This window comes from Cydia pomonella, chromosome 1 (genome assembly GCF_033807575.1).
Source record: "Cydia pomonella isolate Wapato2018A chromosome 1, ilCydPomo1, whole genome shotgun sequence".
NCBI classification, from domain to species: domain Eukaryota; kingdom Metazoa; phylum Arthropoda; class Insecta; order Lepidoptera; family Tortricidae; genus Cydia; species Cydia pomonella.
Genome location: NC_084703.1, coordinates 49,303,617 through 49,323,426, shown reverse-complemented (window position 1 = coordinate 49,323,426; position 19,810 = coordinate 49,303,617). Strand labels below are relative to the sequence as shown.

At 45.4% G+C, this 19,810-nt stretch overlaps 2 protein-coding genes across 2 annotated transcripts in view; one reads left to right on the top strand and one right to left on the bottom strand.

Annotated features, from left to right (window-relative positions):
* Positions 1-12,502: 12,502 nt before the first annotated feature.
* Positions 12,503-19,810, top strand: part of LOC133528841 (uncharacterized) — a 107,895-nt gene continuing 100,587 nt past the window's right edge. Inside the window, exon 1 of the mRNA XM_061866722.1 lies at positions 12,503-12,988. The gene's annotated coding sequence lies outside the window, so the exon portion shown is untranslated. The remainder of the gene's footprint in view (positions 12,989-19,810) is intronic.
* On the bottom strand, positions 18,205-19,118 carry LOC133529655 (uncharacterized). The gene is made up of 2 exons (XM_061867729.1): positions 18,405-19,118; positions 18,205-18,306 (listed from the first exon to the last, which is right to left on the bottom strand). The coding sequence occupies exons 1-2, from the start codon at positions 19,116-19,118 to the stop codon at positions 18,205-18,207; spliced, it is 816 nt and encodes a 271-aa protein (XP_061723713.1).

Below are 19,810 nucleotides of genomic sequence, written 5' to 3'. Positions count from 1 at the left end.
ACATTTGATAAAGAGGCATTTTACGAAAAAACCGTAGCGGGGATAAAGTTTTTCATCTTATTGATAGTATTTTTGGTCCTCATTTTACGCACCGTTTTCGCGATTCCAACAAACATCAAATTCCCTATTTACTTGCAAGAAACATTCCCGTCCGGCCACCAGGATGTCATGAACATAAACTACTCTTCGGTCAGATCGCCATTACGTGACGTCATGCGAAAGGGCACATCGGACCAGGGCTACAGGAAACTAGACCATCACTGCGGTTTGTCGAAACAATCTAAAATCAACCATATTTACAAGTATGAAGGTACAGTTCGTTATGAAGGGATGTGGAAGTTCATCTAAGATGAAGCGGTTGTTATTTGTTTGTATTTCGACTTTATAATAATGGACTTAAAGTGGTATTTCAATTGCAGTGTTTGATTTTGAATTTCGAATTGTTTTAAGTATGACATTGAAATAGTGCTAAGGCATTTTGTACCCTAAATCTTTAATTTTTCTGTTGGATTTCGTTTAATGTAGATAAGGTGTTAAAGACCTTTTGTTATAGGGTATGAAAATGAATCTTTTACTAAAATATCATAGTTGAACTTTGCATATGGTAATCAGCATTTCGAAGAAGACAGCTATTGTTTAATCCATGTTGTGTTTGCATTAATTTTTCTTTGTTTTAAGCGGATTTCGAGCAACAAAGGATGAGGTGTTAAACTACCGTAGGTATACGAAAAATATAAAATATAAGAAAAAAATGGTATAGAGTCCTGACTCTCTGTCCTCTCTGTCTCTGGCCTGCCAAGATAACATTTGCACAGGCTGGGTTATCAAAATTGCTGCCAACTTAGCTTGGTCTGACACTAACAGTGCTTACTCACAGGCTAATTCTAATATACTGATCTCGAATGATATTTGAATCATTTTATTTACGGCCCGATTCGAAGATTGAAATACGATGAAATGAAGTAACTTCTGGTTTAGATAAGTTCTCATTTAGATATCGTTTATATGTCGTATAATTGACAGAAGCAGCTCGATTCGGGCAACCAATGTCACTTTGACGTTAGAAATATCGTAGATAATTGGGATCACAGCGGAATCGAAATAAAGGTCAATTTTGACATGTCGTTTCAATGCCGGATTTAGAGGTCTGGAGGCCTCGGGCAATAAAGGAGTGGAGGCCCCCTGGCCCCAATTTTTTTCCAAATAAAATGGTAAATGTACCGAATTCTCTATTGTGGGGGGGGGGGGGGGGGGGGGGGGGGGGGGGGGGGGCTCTTTTGTGGAGGCCCGGGGCAGTAGCTCCGGTTGCCCTCCCCTAAATCCGGCCCTGTGACGTTTAGTTATCGATCTTTTAAAGATCTTTCCAAGATATTAAACGTGTCTTAATCATTCTTCAAATCGGGCCGTTTGTTATCGCGCGTCTCGCCCGCACCAATGCATGTGCGACAAGTACGCGCTAAATGCACAATAACTGAATGACAGCAGTTAGATGTTATTCTGACATCAGTGTACGTTCGAATTGGCACGTTATTGTGCTCGGTAACTTCGAAATGTTTCTAGTTGTGCCTTTACCTCACGCACCAAAAACGCAGTAACTACAAACTCCAATTCCCACCTTAGTAAGGCTTCTAAGCCGTCCTTACAAGATTGCGTGTAATCTCCTCAGTAGTCCTGAGCCCCTGGTACCTGACGACTGTTGCATAACACGTGGCATGCATTTTTAACCGATTGCGAACCAAAAGTTTGCGGCGTAAGCAGTCAAGTTGATAGAGTCCATCTATGACGGTAATTTTTTTTCATGCAGGTGTGCTGAAGGACAAAGGCCTATTTTGTTCCCGCTGGAGTTATGGATTGTGAAAAAAAAAAGCTATAACTCCCTTTTTCTTTAATTATGTCACTTATTCATACAAACCAAGTAGCATAAATGAGTTTTACTTTTAAAATACTGACGTTTATAATTTAATATTTTTGTCTATGTTTAAAATTATTTAATTTGATTAATTTAACAGCCGTTTATAATAATAATAATAAATATTCTTTATTTGCTTAAAATATGGTACAATGAGATGGCAAGGATAACATATATCATTCGCGATGTCAGCTTTTGCGAACTGACAGGCCGATATCGTCCGAAGAACTGGTAATTAATGGACCCCAATAGTCTCAAATAACAAGTGTGCTTTTGAGTTCAATATTTTTTTTTACATTTTGCAACATGCAATACTTTTTCACAACACCTATTCGAAAAAGGGTCGGGGTACTCAAAAATATCTGTACACGCACTCTAGCGCCTTGACAAATATTTAGAGGCAAATATCGGACCATAACTTCTTCACCTAATGAATCCTGTCCACTTACAATTTATTTTGTAAATTGTACATAACTACTTAACATAATTTTTTTTTTGCTAGTAGGTACACTTTCGGATTTTTCCAAATTGAAAGCATTTCACAAATAGAAATAAATTCAACTCAACTAAGACCTTACAAAGGCGAAGCAATTTCGAGAAATAAAACTGACAGCCACGGGCTATAATCAGTTCAGTTCAAACTTCATTAGATACCATAACGTTGTAACTACAATCCAAAATTATCACAAATTTGAAACTTATTACTAGGTCTTACAGTCAAATTTAGAATGAGATCCATTGACGATTACGCTTTTAGAGCCACAACGAATAAACACAGCTTATAACCGTAAAGACGCAACTCCAAAAAGGAATAATCACGATTCTAATCTTTAAGAAAACTTGTTAAGATCGAATTTCGTATGAAGTATTTTCGAAGATTGGTGCATCTGCTAAGCTCTCACGATGCTCCTCGATTTGCTTTGGCCCTGGTGCTGGCAATAATAGCAACACGTGGTTACTGCAGTGCTGCAGAAAAATGGCATATGCCATTTGTAACGTAAAATGAGGATAAAGATGAAAGAAATGTAGATGGCGTTGCACTGCCCCTAGAAAGGCGACGACGTCACGCTTCGCCATTCAAAGGTAGTCACTATATTCCAGTATTCCTTTCCTGATACAAAAATACAAAAATGACGTTATACAAAAATTTGATTTGTGTTCCACACCCAGTGAATCTCAAACGAACAAAACGATGCATCGTATGATTTTCAAACGAAGGGACATAGCTGCTGTGGTTGCTTGCCAAGCTCCGGCCTTTCACGGAAGCGCGCCGCGCTTGGATGCTACGGCCTTTCGACCCCGCACGAAAGCGCGCCGCGCTTGGATGCTACGGCCTTTCGACCCCGCACGGAAGCGCGCCGCGCTTGGATGCTACGGCCTTTCGACCCCGCACGGAAGCGCGCCGCGCTTGGATGCTACGGCCTTTCGACCCCGCACGGAAGCGCGCCGCGCTTGGATGCTACGGCCTTTCGACCCCGCACGGAAGCGCGCCGCGCTTGGATACTACGGCCTTTCGACCCCGCACGAAAGCGCGCCGCGCTTGGATGCTACGGCCTTTCGACCCCGTACGAAAGCGCGCCGCGCTTGGATGCTACGGCCTTTCGACCCCGCATGAAAACGCGTCGCGTTTAGATACTCTGGCCTTTCGACCCTGCGCGAGCTTGGCCCTTGGCTTTCACAGGGCAGTGATAACGATAATTTATTCTGTAATATAAAGCTGTTGCAAGACCTGCCATCTTGTAGCCTAAATCAAAAACTTAAACTTGACATTAACACTTCAAGCTAAGCCAAAGAATAAAGTAAATCGCTAACCCCTACAGTTTTTGCACGCTCTTTATTATGATTACAACACTCAATTATTTAACAGGTATTACTTATATATACAACTAGGGAACTAATCAAATTATTAAATATTTTTTGGTAGGAGGTGAAAGCACGTACCTAAAATTGTGGAACATACTAGCTAGAGAATTGGGACGGGTTCGGTCGTGGCCTGGTGGTGTAGTAGTCAGGACGATAGCCGCATAATGGCTCCTCTACACGATGGGCCATCATACTGGCCCACTAAGATGGGCCAACGTGGGAGGGTAGTGGTGTCGGATGGCTTATGGCGCGGCGGGATGGCTATGGGGTGCTTACGCATCTACAAGTGGCCCATATTCCATCTCACTGGTCCAGCGCTGGGCCATCGTGTAGAGGAGCCATCACTATCGCATGGCCATCTCGCTGGTCCAGCGCTGGGCCATCGTCATCGTGTAGAGGAGCCACAAGCTGAAGACTCCGGTTTGATTTCGGCCTCGGCCACCGGAGAGCATGGTTCCTGTTTCTTTAGTATATGACGTATACATATTTCTGTTAATAGTCCCTATAGTTACGAATGTAACGTACCTACGCACACAGTAGGTACATACCGTGTGCGTAGTTGATCGTAAGATCGTTTTAATGTAACGTAAATCTGGACTCGGTTACGCACATCCGTTGGTAATGCTGGTTTTTGAATGGTTATACATTTTTCACTTTCTCACACATCAAGAGTGAAATTTCGCCACCGTTGTGGTGTACCTGGGTCATTTGGTCATACATATTTCATTGTATGGTTAACTTGTGTGCCTCATTCCTATAGAAAACGGAAATAATCAAAAGCTATTTTTTTACTTGGGACTTGGGCCTTACGCCTGCAGGTTTTTTTTCAGTAGGTAGGTATTTGAGATTGAAATAGAAAAACGTGATATAAATGTACCCGGGACGTTAACTTTCATTATTTTGTTCGCAAAAGGGATCTTATTCTGAAAATATTTTGAAGCACCTATGTGAATATTATCGAGATAACATATCTATACTAACTATAGCATACCTAATTTACGAACATACAGGGTGACCTTAGCCATTGGACAAACCCTGAAATCCCACGTAGAGTTACTTTTCAGGAATGCTCTGACGTTAATATTTTTTTAATTAGAACAAAAGATAAAAAAAAAAATTCGATCTTAAATTATTTGCAATAATCGACAACAAAAAGAAACACTGTGTTAATCTTTGGCAGTGTTTTTGACAATTTGTTCGAAATATTTGATAATGATGACATTTTTCAAAAGTCAGAAGCTTTATCAGTGTCATAAATAAAAAAGATAATCAAAAAGGCCGAAGAAGGTTCCATACTATTCTTTGAGGATATTACCTTAGAAGCTACTAGCACATACAGGCTGCTCCAAAGTAAAAAATGGTAATTTGTTAATTTCTTCGAAACCGCTACACCGGTTGTTATGATACTTTGTACACTGGTTCTAAATATCCTAATGCATATGTACATTTCGGCTTTGTCCAATGGCTAGGGACACACTGTTTGTTTAATTAAAAACAAAAAATTGTCGACAATGTGTATGTGTATTATTTTATTGAATACGTCACACTCACTATCAGTCACTGTTGTAACTATCATAAGTAATAATATTTACTTGAAATAGATACATTGCCACTCGCAGTTAAGATTAAATTAAAATGTCTTTCAAAATCTTTTCGTAGTACACCATGCCGCAGGGGGATAGTTTTTAATTATTTATTTTAAGATTAGTTTTATTTATTTTTAGATTTAGATTTTAAGTTTTATATGTATTATGTTGTGTTTATAAATAATAAGTATACTAAATAAATATAAATCTTTTTTTAAGGTCGCTATTTAACAACAAAGGTCATTAGCGACCACAAGTGAATTATATTTTTTTATATATTATATTTAAATTAAAAATTAAAATTAAAATACACACTGTACTTCTTCTTCCTCGCGGTATCCCGGCATTTTGCCACGGCTCATGGGAGCCTGGGATGCGCTTGAAAACTAATCCCAAGATTTGGCGTAGGCACTAGTTTTTACAAAAACGAATGCTATCTGACCTTCCAACCCAGAGGGTAAACTAGGCCTTGTTGGAATAGTCCGGTTTCCTCACGATGTTTTCCTTCACCTAAAAGCGACTGGTACATATCAAATGATATTTCGTACATAAGTTCCAAAAACTCATTGGTACTAGCCGGGGTTTGAACCCGCGACCTCCGGATTGCAAGTCGCACGCTCTTACCGCTAGGCCACCAGCGTAGTAACTCACGCCACTCGCACAGTTTCACACACAGATAAATAAATTCAATCAAATCTGTAACCATTGCCGCGTGCGTGTATGTTATATTTAGGAGCCACAAACGGCGGTCGGTGTGCCAAGCGTTATTATAATTATATTGCTATTATTTATAACCGACTATCGACTCAGGGTTCGACTAGATTTGTGTACAGTCTGCTTTAAATACAGTAAAATTGACAAATAGTCCGTAAGTAAGTATATGTAACTTTCGTACCTTCTCACAAAAGTGCTCAAACACTGAACAATAGTTAAATGTCTAAATGCGAAGGCCGAGCACTTCGCACTTACGGCCCGATTCGAAGAATGAGATACTGTAACGATAAGTTCTGGTTTAGATAAGTCCTAATTTAGATATCGTTTGTATGTCGTATAATTGACAGAAGCAGCTCGATTTGGGCAACCAATGTCACTTTGACGTTAGAAATATCGTAGATAGATCTTATTGGGATCACAGCGGAATCGAAATAAACGTCAATTTTTACATGTCGTTTAGTTATCGATCTTTTAAAGATCTTTCCAAGATCTTAAACGTGTCTTAATCATTCTTCGAATCGGGTCTTTAAGAATCTTAAGGTGTACTTGTGAAAATTGCAAGAAGCATGCTCCTGTCGGACGCTCCGGGCTTTCGGCACTACGCAAAGCTCGGCCTTCGGCCTTTGCATTTAGAAAGTTGTATCTACTAATCTGTGTTTGAGCAGTAAGGGCCAACAGCCAACAAACACAGTGCCCACGATAAGCACCTCCCTCGGACTCTTCGGGCCTTCGGCCTTAAAAATTAGGTAAGTATATGTTTGTGTAGATATAAATGATGTTGAAATAGAATATTGACGACCGGTCTGGCCTAGTCGGTAGTGACCCTGCCTATGAAGCTGATGGTCCCGGGTTCAAATCCTAGTAAGAGCATATATTTGTGTGATAAACACGGATATTTATTTCTGAGTCATGGGTGTTTTCTATGTATTTAAGTATTTATAATTATATAAATCGTTGTCTATGTACCTACAACACAAAGCCTTATTGAGCTTACTGTAGGATTAGTCAATTTGTGTAATAATGTCCTATAATATTTATTTATTTATTCAAAACACGTCGAGTCTGGCAAATTTAAATAAGGTTTGATAATTTCAATAAAGGCAAGACTTGATTTCTTATATATAGGTATAATACAAGTTACATTTTAAATTAAAAGAAGATGAAGAAACATATATATATATATATATATATATATATATATATATATCCAAACACAAATAAATCATAACACATAGTTATTTAAAAGAAAATATCTTAAATTACTTCAAACCTAACACTGTCACCCCCCCCCCCCCCCCCCCCCTCCTCCAACGCAAAAGTACCGTAGTAAAGTAATGAGGAATGAGTCAACTATTTCTTTTTTATGCAAATAAGTGCAGCGTTGTCATTTTGACTTAAATATTTGTAAGAAAGGGATAAAACATAATTTAACTAAATCAGGCCCGTAAAGTTTTATAACTTACCCGGACTAGTTTGTTTGTCTCCATTACCAGTACTCCCGCTCCCGCTCCCGCTCCCTCTCCCGCTCCCGCTCCCTCTCCCGCTCCCTCTCCCGCTCCCTCTTCCGCTCCCGCTCCCAATCCCGCTCCTGCTCCCGCTCCCACCCCTACTCCCACCCAAACATACAAACTAAGAACATCTTTTTTTAAAGGCGGTTGAAAACTGAGTACACGTTTTTCGTAAACCCCCACCATATGATAATAATCCCATTAAGCCTTTCTCTCAATATACCCTTCAATATTTTATAATTCCAATAAAACAATTTCATCGCTAATCCGCCGTTTCGCTGCCAACTGTACTGATCCCGATTTTGCGGTCACCGCCCCAATGGATCGTAACGTCAGCATGTTAATCCTTTATACGGTTCCGGTCAGCGGCGCCTGGCCAGTGAGCGGTCCCGGGTTCGATCTGCGTGCGCTTCAGCAGTGACATCGGCTCACTTTATATGGACGGAAATTTCCTAAAAAGTCCTTATTGCCGTTGGATGTAATTGTAAGCTACCGGCATCCATAGGCCACTTTAACTGCTTACTGTTAATACGGTCTGTTTGCTTGTTTGCCAGCGACGTGGTGTAAAAATAGTTTAGTTTAAATATAAAAACCAAGAACAGATGTCCAATTTCAGTTCCGAACTTCGCCAATTTATTTTATTATGAGAAAGTTAAATTACTAAATGGTCTAGATATGTACAAGTTATCGTGGAATTATGATTTATTGCTAGTTAAGGCGAAGTTATGTAGTTATAATTATAGATAATTAGATAGAATACTCATTATTGGCACAACTTAAAGAAAAACAATTGATAAAAGATAGAGGCAGACAACAAGGGTCCATTTCTCGAACGGTATTAGTCTAATATTATTAGTATGTTTCCATGGCAACCCAAGCGACTTGACAGGGGCCCATTTCTCGAACGGTATTAGACTAATATTATTAGTATGTTTCCATGGCAACCCATACGACTTGACAGGGGCCCATTTCTCGAACGGTATTAGTCTAATATTATTAGTATGTTTCCATGGCAACCCATACGACTTGACAGGGGCCCATTTCTCGAACGGTATTAGTCTAATATTATTAGTATGTTTCTATGGCAACCCATGCGACTTGACAGGGGCCCATTTCTCGAACAGTATTATACTAATATTATTAGTATGTTTCCATGGCAACCCATGCGACTTGATAGGGGCCCATTTCTCGAACGGTATTAGTCTAATATTATTAGTATGTTTCCATGGCAACCCATGCGACTTGACAGGGGCCCATTTCTCGAACGGTATTAGTCTAATATTATTAGTATGTTTCCATGGCAACCCATGCGACTTGACAGGGGCCCATTTCTCGAACGGTATTAGTCTAATATTATTAGTATGTTTCCATGGCAACCCATGCGACTTGACAGGGGCCCATTTCTCGAACGGTATTAGACTAATATTATTAGTATGTTTCCATGGCAACCCATGCGACTTGATAGGGGCCCATTTCTCGAACGTTATTAGACTAATATTATTAGTCAACGAACTGTACCGTTAAGTCGTATGGGTTACCATGGCAACACACTGATAATAATAGACTAATACCGTTCGAGAAATAGGCCCCAGTTCGTAAACTAATAATATTAGACTAATACCTTTCGAGAAATAGGCCCCAGGCGTAGGCGGACTTATCGCTAAAGAGCGCCAACCTTAGCCGTGCGAAGGCCCCCAACTAGGTGGACCGACGCCGTGGCTGAGTTATAAGAAAATAGGGCAGTAAGCAGCTTATGTAGCTCAAGTGACTTCCCAAGGCACGTAACAGCAGTAAACACCTTTTATAACCCATTAAGGGCTGTATAAGTATAGATTCGATTGAATTCCGTACTTTATTGGCACGGGTCATGTCCAATCATTACGCTGACAATAGTACCGTCTAGCGACCTTCAACAAGGAGTTTTGGCCGAGAGGTGTCAAGTTCTGGCGGTTTCGCGGCCGGCTTTGAATTCATCGCAACCATAATGTGTTTTGTAGTTTTTAAAATGTGAGTATCTGACGACCAAGACGCGCAAAGTCTGCCTTTTCTCGTAACGCTTCCTTGTTTTTTTGAACGCTTATAAATTGGGTTTGGAGTATACCAGATAAACAAAATTCTCGGGATATAATATCAATAGTGGACTTATTAAGCATACAAAAAATCTATTACATAGCTCTCATACTTTGGATTTTATTCATATCTAAAAAACCCCGATTTCGTCACTGACTCACTCACTCACTGATGATCATCAAAACCCTTAAAGTACTTCCTGAAGTCCTAGGAAACTGAAATTTGGTATGTAGGATAGTATTAGTACACAAACAACAAAAAAGTTCCACAACTTGAAATTTTTTGCCCCTAAGAGGGTGAAAAAGGGGGTTGAATTTTGTATCGTGAATCAATAACCGCTGAACCGATTTAATTGAAATTTGGTATGTAGCTGGTTTGGTTGGTAGTTTGTTTTGGTTTGTACTGTTTCTGTATTGAGGTGTGCAATAAAGTATATTTGTATTGTATTGTATTGTATGTAGACCATAAGACTCGCACCATGACCCAGGAACAAATATCTGTGCTCATCACACAAATAAATGCCCTTACCGGGATTCGAACCTAGAACCATCGGCTTCGTAGGCAGGGTCAGTAGTCTAGGCCAGACCGGACGTCAAAGGTTTAGGTTTGATTCCCGACTGATCCGCTTTGTATATTTGGACTATGCAGAGTGCCTCTGATCAAAGGACTTTAAGAGCGGGCGTAAAGCCACGAAATTAGAAGGAAACAAAAGATATAGCGCGACGCGTGAAACTTGTGGTGGAAGAATAGGCCGTCGCGCAGATTTTTACCTTTTGACGCACGGCTTACGTGGGCGATGACTCGCGAATGCGACGCGGCGCGGCGCGGCGGCCCAACGGCATTCAGAGATCGTCCACGTAGGACACTTCCATAGGTATCAAAGGATTGAATTCACCCGCGCCGCTCCGCTTCGCGTTCGCGATTTATTCGCTCAGGTAAGACACTGCCTTACAAGCTTTTATTTAGTTTCACCTGTCTCGTTGTCTGTCGGTCTGTAATCAAATGTTGCAAGTAAAATTTGATCCACTTTCCGGTTTCCCATTGAGCTGAAATTTTGCATGCATATATGCAATATTATTATGACAGAGCTGATCTGATGATGGAGACAGGAGGTAGCCATAGGAACTCTGTGAACAAGGCAACCTAATTGTGTTTGTGGTTTTTAGAACTGTCTTGATGAGAATTAGTTAACTGTGCAATGAAAAGTACAGTCAGCGATAAAAGCTTGTACCAAAAATGAAATTGCCAAAAACATACATCTCATATAGGTACTACTCTGAAAATAACCTTGTGTTTAATATTTTGTTCGTCGGATCAACGGCTATATCATTAGCTATTTTATACTAAAATTATACTTTAAAAGTAATATATACCTTCAACTGAAGAAAATGAAAATTAGACATGTTTTCTTTTTTTTTTCTACCGAGAAAATATTAACATTTTAAGGTTTAAATAGTATTTGTATTTTGTGTCTAGTCAAAAAGACCCCCCCGAGTTGTCCCCGGCGCAAAGGTACCCATAACGCTAGCCGCATTGCCACGTTGAATAGCGATGGATAACCTAAGGTTTAAATTGTAAAAGGTAAAAGGTTTAAATTGTAGTATCAGATATATGGGAGCGGCCAAATGCTCATAAATAACTGAACATGCCTCTGTTGTCAAGGCGTTAAGTGCGTGTTCAGATATTTGTGAGCACCTCGGCCCCTCCGATATATCTGATGGCGACTGTACCAAGACTATTAGTGTACGTGTAAATGTTTCTTGACATTTGCCTTTGATCAATATGCGTAAAACTCAATATAATTTTATTTAATGTTTGGGTACTAGGCGACGATATTCACATACGAATATAGATAAATAAATACTTATACGGTGGCATTAGCCATTGGACAAACGCTGAAATCCCACGTAGGGTTACTTCTCAGGAATGCTCTGACGTTAATATCTTTTTGATTAGAACAAAAGATAAAAAATAATTTTTTCGAACAAAAGTTATTTGCAATAATCGACAACAAAAAGAAACTAATCTTTGGCAGTGTTTTTGACAATTTGTTCGAAATATTTGATAATAATGATATTTTTCAAAAGTCAGAAGCTTATTAGTGTCATAAATAAAAAAGAAAATCAAAAAGGTCGAAGAATGTTCCATACTATTCTTTGAGGATATTACCTTAGGAGCTACTAACACATACAGGCTGCTTCAAAGTAAAAATTGGTAATTTGTTAATTTCTTCGAAACCGCTACACCGGCTGTTATGATACTTTGTACACTGGTTCTAAATACCCTAATGCATATGTACATTTCTGCTTTGTCCAATGGCTAGGTACACAGTGTATATATAGAATATACCCATGACTCAGGAACAAATATCTTTGTTCATCACACAAATAAATGTCCTTACCGGTATTTGATCCCGGGACCATCGGCTTCATTATTCAGAACTTATGTACGAAATATCTTTCGATATTTACCAATCACCTTTTGATGAAGGAAAACATCGTGAGGAAACTGGACTAATACCAATAAGGCCTAGCTTACCCTCTGGGTTCCAAGTTCCAAGGTCAGATGGCAGTTGCTTTCGTTAAACCAAGTGCCTACGCTGATTCTCGGGATTTGCCAAGCGGACCCCGGCGCGAGGATGAAGAAGATTAAGTCTATTGTAATATGAATGTGCCTAAATATCAAGAATAAAGACTTTATCGTTTTCGCTTTAACTTTCAGCGTGAACAAGTTACAGACACACAGAGAGACACTTTTCATTTATCATAGATATTTGACATTACTTATGACGTCGTCACACTTTGTCATTGCAGATACCATGCAGAATTAGATTAGCTTGGTCTGACGATATAATATTTTATATTCTAAAATATATATCATCGTATACAAATCATAATAACTGTCTTAGTCCTAAAACATTTTTCTTTAAATCTAAAAAGCAAACGTAAAAAAACTAACATCAAAAACTTATGAAAGCGCGCTAAACGATATTACACGAACACGCAATGTATCTCCCGCATATATTTAATGTCGCCATAACATTAAAAATAAACACGAAAACGAAAGACAAAACCATGAACCACTCAACCGATTGTATCGTATCATAAATAGAATCCGAATACCCATGAAACATATGATTGCAAGCGAAAAACGCGTGAAAGACACAACGCGACACCCAAACCGGCCAGTCCTACGAATACCCTAGCCCTCTGCGGACGCGCGCGGGAACTTTTTAAAAAGTAAAAAATCTTGTCGTTGATGTGTGAGTGATGGAATTTAAAAAGTTGTTTCGGCGGGAAAGCGCAAGGATTTTGACAGATGACAGCCGCTCTGAACAGGTGCGTTCGCGTATAGATAATGGATATAGATTAGCTATTGTGTTATATAAAATGTGTTTTTTCAAGCGACGCTCTTAATCCTTTGTGTAGAGATTGATTGAAAGGAAACTGTTTCTTAGGAGTTCAAAAGTGTTACTTTTAACTACTAATCTATTTTATACAGATTTGTATTAGTTCTGTTACTGATCTAATATTACTACCATGACCTATTTGTCTTTATAGGTTTTCAGCGAGTCTAAGTATACCTTAATTAATTAACTTCATCTTTTAAACTACATATATATTATAAGTACATATATTCACTACTAAGAAAAACAAAGCGTAAAAGATGCGGAAAAACTAAATGCCTTGCGGCATTATCTGGCATTCAATTTGTGAAGTTTCTTGGCCTGTTTTTAAGTTTTGTTACCTAGTTAACGTTTCATTTAAATGCGTATTTTTTTGGTTACAATTTTGTTTTACTATTTTTAGCGGGATGTTATCTTTTTACGACATACTATTGATTTATATAAAGAAACGTTATAAATAGTAGTATTACTTAGGCCAGGAAATGGGGAATAATATGCTGATTATGTGTTAGGCGGCCGAGCATAAGTGAAACCTTATACTAAAAGGTTTCACTTATGCTTATATGTAGTACACCATAAGGCTTACAGTAACAAGGCAGGCAATAGGTACCTTTTCTAGCCGAAGTATATTTTGGACCCGGGTACGTCCTTAAACTACGTCCAAAAGAGAGGTATGGGCATTGTGAATGTCATCTTTACAATTGACACCACACTGGTGCCACACCTTCCATGATGATGATTACTCCTCGGAACACCGCATTGAGAGCGAAGATCACTGTGAATTGACGTGTGATGATAATTCATGATTATTACAGCTTTTTGGCAGCAGCCGGTCAGAAGATGGCAAAATATGAAACGTTTCCATATATTTTCTTGTATTAAATCCATGTAAGACCTTATAGCCCTATTTAGACCCGGGTACGTCCTTAAACTCCGTCCAAAAGAGAGGTATGGGCATTGTGAATTTCATCTCGCTTTGTGTGGTAGGGCACAGCCAGCGGATGTCATTCCAGATCTAGAGCAGAGCCCAACTGGGGAAGTACCTCCACCTTACAGAAAACAGCAGCCAAATAACACTAGACCCTACTCATAGTGTTGTGTTCCTGCCGGTGAGTTAGGTTGTCAGAGCTCAACGAGGGGGGGGGGGGAGGGGGTCGGCAACGCGCATGTAACTCCTCTGGAGTTGCAGGCGTACATAGGCAACGGAGACTGTTTACCATCAGGCGGGCCGTATGCTTGTTTGCCACCGACGTAGTATAAAAAAATTTCATTTTCCTAAAAAAATGGCATAAAAAACACACAAGAAACAAAGAAACTAAGAGGTACCCTAAAATGTATCTCAGTGGCTACCGAGAAATACCTATGTGCTGGGTAAACCTCAGAACCTTGCGTGTTCTAAGATATTTCTTGGAAGGTGCTCAGGGTGCGTAGCAAATATGCCAATCGTTTACGCTCCGTAGCGACCGTAACGCAACTGTCACTGGTATCGCACTTATGGAGGAGTGATAGAGACACAAAGCTTTTCGTTGCCGTAACCGTAGCGCAAACGATTGTCACCTTCGCTTGATACCTGGGAGGCGTAGCCAAGATGGCAATTGTACTTTAGAAACTTGGCTAGGCCTCCAAGCCTAGATCGCATTCGTACTTTGAAAACGCCAAACGAAAAGTGAAAATATATCATGATGACAGAAAAATGCCAGGAACTCACTAGACTATTTCCGTGCATTATTCAAGTTTCGATCGGCGTTTTCTATCATCGATTGCCATCTTGGCTAAGCCCACATTGCCTCGAAAAAGGCAAATCATTGGGTATCGAGTTTTATAATCTGCGACAGCAGTGGACGTCTTCTCAATTCCCCCTCAGGGGATTGGGGATGCTGTTCGGGGCGTTGGCCCCCTGCAGCGGTATCAAACCGCCAGCCATGAATATGGCTGGGTCGTCGGGGTGGGGCCTCGGGTGAGGCCCCAGTGGTCGTGTCCGGGTCTTCTCACACCGGCGAGATCAAGCCAGCCAGGTGGGACCCCGTTGGGGGAGGCCCAGCCAGCGATCGTCAACCGGTGTCAGGGTGGTGTCGGTCTGTGGTGTGGTCAGTCCGGTGTGGCAGGGGTTGCAGGCGCGAGCTCGCGCGGCAGACCCCTGTGGTCGGGCGGGCGCGCGTGGTACGGCGCTATGCCACGGAGGTGGCTCCAGCGCGACTGGTCCGCGCGCTCGAACATCCGACCCGCCAGGCGAGCTACGAAATCACGTAGCGGTTCTGCTCTCAGGTCCCGGGCTATAACGTCGTTCCTCACATAGCGAGGGGCTTCGACGATGGTGCGTAGAGAGAGCGACTGCTGAGCGTCCAGTCGCTTCCTGTTGCACTCTCCCACTAGCGCGTACCACGCGGGGGCTGCATATGTTAGGCGTGTTCGGACGTAAGTCTTGTACACGCCTAGCTTCACGCGTAGCGATAGCCGGGACTTCAGAACCGGGGCAAGTAAGATGCGAGCGGCACGCGTCTGGGCGATCACGTTCTTGACGTGAGGGGCCATGGTGAGGTGGCGGTCTATGGTCACCCCCAGGTATTTCACCATCGGGGACCACTCGATGGCCTGCCCCAGGAGTGTGAGACGCGGCGGCATCAGCACCTTACGGGATATAGCAATCGCCTGGGTCTTCGACACGTTGACTGATAGTCTCCACTTCTTCAGCCATGGAGGGAGAGCCTCTAGGGCGCACTGGGCTTTGTGCGCTGCGTGTGATAGGCGGATGGATGACGTGATGTAGGCAGCGTCGTCGGCATATAGCGCGAGCGTAACGCCCTCGCTGACCGGGATGTCATCGGTGTAGCGCCCATAACACACGGGCGAGAGGCAGCTCCCTTGGGGCACTCCGGCAAGGATGGTGCGGTCGGATGATACGGCGTCTTCTACCGCCACGTGGAAGCGGCGGTCTTCCAGGAAGGTGGCCACAGTCTTGACTACTCGACGCGGAGTAGTAGACGTGGACAGCTTGTAGAGGAGGCCGGGGTGCCATACGCGATCGAACGCCTTCTCCATGTCCAGAAGAACAGCGACCGTGTGCTCCCTCTTGTTGTAAGCTGCTGCAGCGAGGTGCAGCACGCGGGCAAGCTGGAGCGTCGTCGAGTGTTCCGGGCGGAAGCCGAACTGTTCGTCGCGTGGCTGAATGTGGGGCGTCAGGTGAGGCAGAAGCAGCTTCTCGAAAACTTTCGAGATAGTAGGCAGCAGCGTGATGGGTCGATAGCTCTCAGGACGAAGAATATTCTTCCCAGGCTTGGGAATCATGATGACGCGACCCTGCTTCCAGGGGCGCGGGAAGTGGCCGGTCCGCAGGACTCCGGTGAAGAGCCGCGCCAACGTCGCGATGGCTCGCGGGGGCAGGTGGCGCAGCGCCTCGTTCGGTATGCGGTCGGGGCCGGGTGCCTTCTTCAGCGGGGTGCGTCTTATCATCCTCTGGACTTGGCCCGGTGTGAGGATGATGGGATCTTCGTCTGGAGCTATGGGCGTGGCGAAGTAGTCCGCCAGGTGCTGCTTTACAGCTGCTTCGTGCTCGGTGTCGTCGGACGGATTCGGTCTGAACTGCGTCTCCAGGTGGTCAGCGAAAATCTCCGCTCGATCTTCTGCGCGGTAACGTGGGGTACCGTCACTGGCGAAAAGAGGGCGGATGGGTGCTGGTCTTCCTGTTACTCTGCGGCACAGACGATGGATGTCGTTCCAGTCCTCACCAGCTGACTCGATGTACTCGAGCCAAGAGTCCTCGGTGTAAGCCGCGAGGCTTTGCGAGATCTTCTCGGCGAGAGAGTTCAGCTGGGACTTCATGGTGGGACATCGTGTGCGCTGGAATTGTCGACGCAGTTTCCTCTTCCTCTCGATGAGGGTCAGGATAAAGGCGGGGATGCTTTGCTTACGGCGCGACTGACTGGCGCCGGTCTCGGCGGAAGAGTCTGTCAGGGCGGCAGTGGCGCATGAGGCGAACTCCTCAGCGAGTCGGTCGACTTCCTCCGTTGTAGTCACGGGGAAGGATGGAGTGTGTTCGCTCATGTAGGTCGCAAAACGATCCCAATCCTGTCGTCGGCGAGGTGAGGGCGGAGCCGTCCGAGTCGGCGTCAAGTCCAGTGTTGCCAAGACGGGCTGGTGGTCAGAAAGGAGATGGTCATCCAGGACGTCCTGCGCGGGCCAGGAAGTCAGGCCGCGTACTACCATAAGGTCGATGACGTCCGGTGTGTGGGCTGCCGTGTACGGGAAGTGCGTAGGGACCTCTGGTCCTAGCACCTCGTATCCTTGGGCTTCTGCATCGGCAAGGAGTCGCTGCCCATCTGGGCAGGTCTTCATGGAGTTCCATGCAGTGTGTTTGCAGTTGAAGTCACCGGCTACAATCGAGGGCAGCGGCGAGTCCAGCAGGTCGTGGACATCAGCCACTGCAAGGCGAGAGCTGGGTGGCTTGTAGAACGCAAACACACGCAGAGGGTGGCGGGTCGACGCAGATTTCCACGCCTAGGGCGTATGACGACCGGAGAGTTGTCGGCACTGGCAGCGGCTGGTGGATGACCTGACGCTTCACAAGGACGGCCAGTCCCCGATAGGCGCGTCCGAGTGAAGATGTTTCCTCCTTTCTGTAGGCGACGTAGCCTGGTATTTTAAGGTGGTCGCCCGCCTTAAGATGGGTTTCCGAGATCAGGGCTACGTCGATCTTCTTCTCGGCCAGAAGATGTCGCAGCAGGGTGACTTTGGCTGCAGAGAGCCCGTCGGCATTCCAGTGTAGGATCCTCAGTTGGCTAGCGAACGCTATAGAGGTCTGCCAGCCTTCTGAGGATAATCGGAACAGGACTCTGTCCCGACTGGATGGCAACGAGGAGGTCCTGCAGGATCTCCACGAGCATGGTGATGGCCTCGGCTCGGCCATCGCTGGGTCCCGCTCCTGGCTTCGCCTTCTTCCCCTGGAGAGGGGCGGCCGTCGTGGGGAACGGGGCTGATGGGGGTCGCAGCTGCAACGCTGTAGCCGGGGCGGTCGTGGGTTGCTGCTGCTGCGGGGCAGAGGAGGGTTCCGGGCCCGTCTTGGTCTTCTTCCCTCCACGTTTGCGTCTTCTTGTGGGCGGGCGTCTCCCGTCGTTGGCGTTCGCCATGAGGGAGTTCGCGGCGTTGCCCGTGTCAACGGCTGGCTGCGAGGTGGTTGGCAGTGCTGCACCAGTGCGCGCTGCGACTCCGGCCTTCTTGTTGCGCGCCTCCCGCTTGTAGACCGGGCACTGCGCGCTGTTAGCGGGGTGCGCACCGTTGCAGTTGGTGCACGTCGCTGGCTCCTCGCGTGGGCGTGGGCATTCGTTTGCGGGGTGAGGCTCGCCGCAACGAACGCAGGCGAGAGGGCGGTGGCAGTTCACCGACGAGTGCCGAAAACCCTGGCACCTGTAGCACTGCGCGGGGCCCTTTCGTCCTCGCCAGGCTTCGACCTTTACTCCTGGCATACCCAGGAGCTCGGTGAGGGCGTAGATCCCCGGCGTCGTGTCCGCGGTGCGCTGCAGTTGGGCGTGGAATATGCATCCAGGCCGGCCGCTGCGCGCGCGGATTTGGCGGACGAATTCGGGTAAGAAGCCCTTCTCCCTCAGGTCTTCTTCTATTTCTGCCGGGTCGGTGTTCGCCGGCAGGCCGCGGATGGCGATCTTGAGGCTGCGTTCTGCTGGGAGGCCGTAGCAGAACCAGTGTAGCCCCGTGGTCTGAAGGTACTGCTGGATCGCCCGGTACTCATCCTCGTCCCTCGGGGTGAAGATAATGCCTTTCCCCAGGGGGCGTGCGTTGACCTGGTGGCCCAGCACCTTCCGCAGCTCGCGGAAATGCATTGGCCAATCAGGCATCACCTCCACAATGAGGGGTGGGTATCGCTTCCCCTTCGCGGTAGGGGCGGCGGGGGGCGCTGGTCCGGCGGTGGATGAGGCGGGCGGAGTTGGTGACTTCGCCGGCGCCGGGTCCGTGTCCATGGGGGACAGGTCGAGCCGGGGAAGTGAGTGCGGCGGTGGCGTTGCGCCACCCTGCCGCTTCTGAGCAGGGCTGGCTACGGCGAATGGCGGCATGAGGTTTGTCGGCGGCGGGAAGCGCGACGGCGACAGGACGCGCACGGGCGTGGGCACCTGGGGAGGGCCCAGGGGCGCGGGTGTGGGCGCGCAGGGAGCGGGGGCACGTGGCAGTGGCGTTGGCACAGGCTTGGTCGCGGCGTTCCGGGGCGTGCCTGCGCGAGCAACGGGCGCAGCGGGCGCGGGCGCGGCGGGCGCGGCGGGCGCAGCGGGCGCGGGCGCGGCGGGCGCAGCGGGCGCGGGCGCGGCGGGCGCGGAAGGCCTTGGCGCGCGGGGCGCAGGCGCGGTCGCGGCGCGGGAGGCGCGGGGCTGGATGCGGCTGGCGGCTGCGGTCGCGGTCGACGGCGCCTTACTGGTCTGCGAGCTTTCCGAGCCCCCTTTTTATTCCCTTACGCCCCCCTTAGCGAGCTTACCACTCGTTAGGAACTGAGCTAACATAACCTCTCATATAAGTAACTCACCGCCACTTGCGCCATACCACTGACCTGGGGTTACCCGGGTTAAAACTCAGTGTCAAATTGTACTGGTAATCATGGTAACTCCCATGGACCTAGAATACTAAGGACGTAGTTTCGCTAAAACACAAATAGGATTCCATCATCCACCAATTTTCTAGTATTTACGCGTGACACACACACATTGACAGTTATCTCTATGGCCTCATCCACCAATCTGCCGTCAGTCGAATTGAA

Excerpts from the sequence above, each read along its gene's own strand:
- LOC133529655 (XM_061867729.1), bottom strand. The coding sequence starts at position 19,118 with ATGCCGCCATTCGCCGTAGCCAGCCCTGCTCAGAAGCGGCAGGGTGGC. Across the intron at positions 18,307-18,404 it reads GCCACCGCCCTCTCGCCTGC|CGCGCAGTGCCCGGTCTACA; the intron begins GTTCGTTGCGGC and ends CCCCGCTAACAG.